General features: G+C 38.2%; 1 protein-coding gene across 1 annotated transcript; it reads left to right on the top strand.

Annotated features, from left to right (window-relative positions):
- Nucleotides 1-2,999: 2,999 nt before the first annotated feature.
- Nucleotides 3,000-5,987, top strand: LOC125198247 (eukaryotic initiation factor 4A-2-like). Its single transcript, XM_048096631.1, has 5 exons — nt 3,000-3,156; nt 4,000-4,069; nt 4,187-4,296; nt 4,480-4,910; nt 5,099-5,987. Exons 2-5 carry the CDS (start codon nt 4,002-4,004, stop codon nt 5,732-5,734), a joined length of 1,245 nt encoding a protein of 414 aa, XP_047952588.1. The 5' UTR covers nt 3,000-3,156; nt 4,000-4,001; the 3' UTR covers nt 5,735-5,987.
- The last annotated feature ends 13 nt before the right edge of the window (nt 5,988-6,000 follow it).

Genomic DNA, 6,000 nt, shown 5'->3' with positions numbered 1-6,000 from the left:
GATCTTGGAACCGTCAATAGCCGCCGAATTCCATTTTCTTTGCAAAACTCTTGAAACTCCCTAGATGTGAATTCTCCACCTCGGTCGGTTCTCATTGCTTTGATTTGTAGACCGCTTTCTTTCTCGACGGCAGCCTTGAACTTCTTGAATGCGTCAAATGCTTCTGATTTCTGCTTCAAGAAGTATACCCACGTTTTTCTTGAAAAATCATCAATGAAAAGCAGGAAATAGTTATTTTTACCGAGGGAGGTTGGCTTGATTGGTCCACACACGTCTGCATGGATTAACTCCAATGGCTTCTGTGCTCTCGAACTTGACTCATTTGGGAACGGCTTTCTGAATTGCTTCCCAACTAAGCATCCTTCACAAAGTTGATCGGGGTGCTCGATGGGTGGTAATCCTCGTACCATTTCTTTATTTGATAGCAATTTCAAGCTACCAAAATTTAGGTGCCCAAATCGAAGATGCCATAGCCAAGACTTATCTTTATAACATGCTTGAAGGCACTTTACCACATCATTTTGAACATTTAATAGAAACATCCTATTCTTGGACATTGGCACTTTGGCAATTAAATCATTTTTGCCATCTCTTATTGAAAGGCTATAATCTTTCATGTGAATGTTATAACCTTTCTCTAAGAGTTGTCCAAGACTCAATATATTGTTTCTCATGTTGGGCACGTAATATACGTTAGAAATAAAATCATGAGCTCCATTCTTCAAACGAATTAGAATCTTGCCTTTTCCTTTAACTGGAATTTTAGATTCATCACCAAAGGAGACGTTACCACTTACTGATTCATCAAGCTCCACGAACATGCTCCTGTTCCCGCACATATGATTGCTCGCTCCCGTGTCGAGGTACCACATATCATCTTTTCTTCCAGCATCTCCTTTATAAGCTAGAAGAACACATCCATTTTCTTCATTCGTATTCTCCACATAATTGGCCTTCTCTTCAACTTTTGATTTTGTGTCTCTGCACTCGGAAGCATAGTGCCCATATCTATGACAATTATAACACTCTATAGAAGATTTATCGTACCTCGACTGTGGATTGCTCCTTCCTCGTCCCATATTTGGGAACTCCTTTCTTTCTTCATTGTTGGAAAAATATCCTCGTCCACATCCACGTCCATGAGCATATCCTCGACCACGACCACGACCACGATCTTGTCTTTGTCCGCGACCTCTTCCTTGTGGGCCACCACCATTGCTCGAGCTTTCTTCTTTCTCCTTTGGGCTTACTTGCAACTTCAAAAGTTGCTCCACAATTTCTTGTTTCTTCTTTTGTTTCTCCTCATATGCTTGTAGCGAACCCAATAAGTGATCGATGGTCATTTCCTCCAAATCTTTTGTTTCTTCTATTGTAACTACTATGTGCTCAAAATTAGGGGTTAGAGAGCGCAATATTTTCTCCATGATTCTAACATCCTCCAATTTTTCACCATTTCTTTTCATTTGATTTGACACCGCCAAGACTCTTGAAAAATAATCCGAAATTGATTCGAACTCTTTCATATGTAAAGATTCAAATTCCCCTCTTAAAGTTTGGAGGCGTACCTTCTTTACTCGCTCCTTATATTGCTAACTCATAACTTAATTGCTAACTACAACTAAATAATAGCCATTAGATATTTAAATTAAGGGCTTAGATCATTAATCCCTAAATGTCAATACGATCAACGAAAAACGTCAATAAGGCCATAGGATTAATTCCAAAAAATATCAATAGGGGTATTAATGTCAATTAACTACATGTTTAGTTATAACTAACTTTTAAAAGAAATCCCAAAACTTTAAATTCATATAACATATATCAAATTAAAGATAATTTCATAAGGATTCCAACGATATCATACATGCATATGTTCCGACGTCAAAATTTGAAAAAAAATTCAAAATTTTTTAATTTTTTCGTACAAGCAGAAATGTCAACATACTATATAAAATATGTCAATATAATACATGTAGAATGTCAATATAAGCAATGGGTTAACATTCTTAAAGCATTGTGTTGACATTCTCAAAGCATTGTGTTGATATTTTCGAAACACTATATTGACATTTTCATCCAAAACCCTAATTTGGAGTTTTTTTTTATCTTTTTCGATTTAATTAATAAAAACGAAAATTACACGTGGCAAATTGTAGACCACACGTTTTCTAAAATCCTATGGCCTTAAATTAGTTGTAGTTAGCAATTAAATGATGAGTTAGCAATTGATTATTCGATATTGAATTGGTATGTGACTATCCAATATAGATTTTTCACATGAATAGATCAGGACTTAATTGAAAAAAAAAAAAACTCAACATTGTTTAATCTTCAAACTGAAACCACCGTTTTACTCCCCCTCTCAAAGAGAAGATAGAGTAAAGTAATTGAGAGAATAAAATAGAGAAGAACATTCTTTTTTTTACTTTGCTGTCTCTCCTTTTTAACTATTTAAGTATATTATTTTCCTAAAATTTGTGCTTAAAAGAAGTGTCACACTTATGACTTACCATAGGATTGAGAGAGTATTATGTAAAAAAAATAAGCGTTAGAATTATTCGTCTCTCTAACAATGATGGAGCATAACCGCCAATAAACGATGACGTTCGATATGTTAGATAAAATAGTACTAAATGAACAACGACGATATTGTAAAATTTGACTTTATCTTGGATTAAAGTAGCCATATGAGTAGAGTATGCTAGATATCGTGATACACAATGTAATCTTAGCATTTTCACAAGCCTAAATACATTGTCACAGATTAGATTTTGAGAGCAAAGCATAGCCAAACAATATATACACTCCTTAAAAAAATGAAGCAATAAAATCATATGATGTCTGAAAAAATCAATATGCAATTCTCGGCCCACTACTACGGGTCCATACTCAGGCCCAACAGATCACACCCATTGGACTAACAACGGCGTCGTATTAGGGAAGGGGCATAACCGGCAATAAATGATGGATTACATTCTCAATCCAAACCCCTAAAAATAGAGGGGCTTTGCATCGTCTAAACTCTTTTCCTCTGTCTTACACACACACCACGTTCTCTCACTCTACAACTCCGCGGCGTAGATCCGAGGAGTTTTGGCTCTTCGTTGCCGCAAAAATCAACATCTAAATCACCGACTCTCTCCTTTATTCATTCAGGTAACTTCATTGTTTCTCGCTTTGTTGTTCGTGGCTATGTATTCATCGGATTAGGTTGATGTTGAGCTGCCTCCTCGATTGTTTTGATCAGGATCGATTGCTTTGGTTTTTAACTTTTACCTTATGTTTCCCTTTATCCGAATCGCTTGTGTATTTATTTGGAAGATCTGTTTGTTTGAAGAATTTTATTTAATTTTCTGAGATTTTGTTTCTCTGACAAGCTTGTATTTGCATCTGCTCGTTTTTTCTTGCTTCTGCACCACTAATTTCCTTTTTGACCTCGGAGTGAGAACTGAACTGAAAACATGTGCTCTCTTTAAAAAATTTGCCCTTTTGAGATTCGTAGCTTTTAAAGATTTGTTTTTATAGCTTATTTTGTATGCGCACTTTTTATCCTGGCTCGATCTTGTAGTGCTACTGCATTGTTAAACCTGTAAGCTTCATTGAATTCAGTTTAATTTCGGTAAACTGGAGGAGATTTCTTCCTCTACCTATTTTTTGAGTATTTGGAATCGAGGAACATTGTAGTTAAGTGCAATCTTATGTGGACACGAGTCATCTCTTGGTGTTATCATAATTCAAAGAGTGTGATTTGTGATGCTTTATTCCTGCTTCTTTGTTAGTTTTAGAGCCAGAATAGTTTTTAGTGTCACGGTAGTTTAGGATTGATTTAGTTGTATTTACTCTAGTAGCTGGTGTTATGGGTAGAACCGTAGAAGTTTTTATTATTATTAAGTTGTGTTTTTCTAATTAAAGCGTGCACCTTGGTTTCCATTTATATTATTGTTCTCTACATTAATAGCACAATTATTATTTGCTTATTATGTTAGTCTTTTCTTGCAGTCATGGCTGGATTAGCACCCGAAGGCTCTCAATTTGATGCTCGCCAGTTTGATACAAAGATGAACGAGCTGTTAGTTTTCTGATTCACATACTTCCATTTTGTTGTCTAATACTCCACAAAGAAGTTACTAGCGCTACTATTTTTTGTTACTCCTTTCCTTTACCCACTGTAATAAATGGTTTACAGACTTGGAGCTGAAGGCGGCGAGGAATTCTTCACAAGCTATGATGAGGTCTACGACAGTTTTGATGCCATGGGCTTGCAGGAAAATCTTCTGAGAGGCATCTATGCATATGGTACTTGAACAAAATATTTCAAATAAACTTACTATATTGCTTATCAATGTGAATATATAATGTTTATGTAAGATGGAACTAAATTATCCAGATCAATCTCAAATTCTTTTTTTTTTGGAACTGAGTGATGCAATGTGGCATCATCTCCTCTTTATGGTGTTCTTACTATACAATTCTCTGAAGGTTTTGAGAAGCCGTCTGCAATTCAGCAGAGAGGTATTGTCCCCTTCTGCAAGGGACTTGATGTGATTCAACAAGCCCAATCTGGAACTGGAAAAACTGCAACGTTCTGCTCTGGGATTCTTCAGCAACTAGACTATAACATTGTTGAATGCCAGGCTCTTGTTCTGGCACCTACTCGTGAGCTTGCCCAACAAATTGAGAAGGTGATGAGAGCATTGGGTGACTACCTCGGTGTCAAAGTTCATGCTTGTGTTGGTGGTACCAGTGTGCGTGAAGATCAGCGCATTCTATCCAGTGGAGTTCATGTTGTGGTTGGTACTCCAGGACGTGTCTTTGACATGTTGAGAAGGCAGTCTCTGCGCCCTGATTACATCAAAATGTTTGTTTTGGACGAGGCTGATGAAATGCTCTCCAGAGGGTTCAAGGATCAGGTTCTCATTTTTGCCTTTTCTGACTCACCTTCTCATTTGGTTTCTGTGCTCTAATCTCGTCGCTGCTCCCATGAAATTAGTTATTGCTCACACGGTTACACAGTATTTTTCACATAGTTTCCTCTTAATTTGAAGTTTTGCTTCTTATATTACTAATTTTTTCTAACACCTGTTATTTGTTCAATCAGATCTATGATATCTTCCAGTTGCTGCCTCCCAAGATTCAAGTTGGTGTGTTCTCTGCTACTATGCCACCAGAGGCACTCGAGATCACAAGGAAATTCATGAATAAGCCAGTTCGTATCCTTGTGAAGCGTGATGAGCTTACCCTGGAGGGTATCAAGCAGTTCTACGTTAATGTGGACAAGGAAGACTGGAAGCTCGAGACCCTATGTGATCTCTACGAGACCCTAGCTATCACCCAAAGTGTCATCTTTGTCAACACGAGGCGCAAGGTCGACTGGCTGACCGACAAGATGCGCAGCCGTGACCATACCGTCTCTGCCACCCATGGTGACATGGACCAGAACACGAGAGACATCATCATGCGGGAGTTCAGATCCGGGTCCTCCCGTGTGCTCATCACCACTGATCTCCTGGCCCGTGGTATCGATGTGCAGCAGGTCTCCCTGGTCATCAACTACGACCTGCCGACCCAGCCGGAGAACTACCTCCATCGTATTGGACGTAGTGGGCGGTTTGGAAGGAAGGGTGTTGCCATAAACTTTGTGACCACCGACGACGAGCGCATGCTCTTTGACATTCAAAAGTTCTACAATGTCACTGTGGAGGAGCTCCCAGCCAACGTTGCTGACCTTCTCTAGAGAGAGAGAGAGAGAGGATTGAGGTGCCAGAGGTTAAATTTTCCCTTATCTTCGTAGGTTAGTGTTAACGTGTGAAAGAGGGAGATTTTAAGTACCATTATTTGGAGAGGACTTCGATCTCCCAACTTTATTGCTGTCCCAAAACTACAACATTTTTGGTTTCTGTCTTTCTACTGTAATTGTCAAAAAATTTGGATGATATTTGGGTTTCTTATTTTGGTCTTTTTAAGTTCACTTTTTTGGCTTCGTTTCACTTGTGTAGGTTA

The sequence above is a fragment of the Salvia hispanica genome, unplaced genomic scaffold (assembly GCF_023119035.1).
Source record: "Salvia hispanica cultivar TCC Black 2014 unplaced genomic scaffold, UniMelb_Shisp_WGS_1.0 HiC_scaffold_1314, whole genome shotgun sequence".
In the NCBI taxonomy this organism is placed as follows: Eukaryota; Viridiplantae; Streptophyta; class Magnoliopsida; order Lamiales; family Lamiaceae; genus Salvia; species Salvia hispanica.
Note: the sequence above shows the minus strand (reverse complement) of the source record. Positions and strands in the feature narration are given on the sequence as shown.

Coding starts and splice junctions, on each gene's coding strand:
- LOC125198247 (XM_048096631.1), top strand. CDS start 4,002: ATGGCTGGATTAGCACCCGAAGGCTCTCAATTTGATGCTCGCCAGTTT. Junction 4,297..4,479: donor GAGAGGCATCTATGCATATG/GTACTTGAACAA, acceptor AATTCTCTGAAG/GTTTTGAGAAGCCGTCTGCA. Junction 4,911..5,098: donor CCAGAGGGTTCAAGGATCAG/GTTCTCATTTTT, acceptor TTGTTCAATCAG/ATCTATGATATCTTCCAGTT.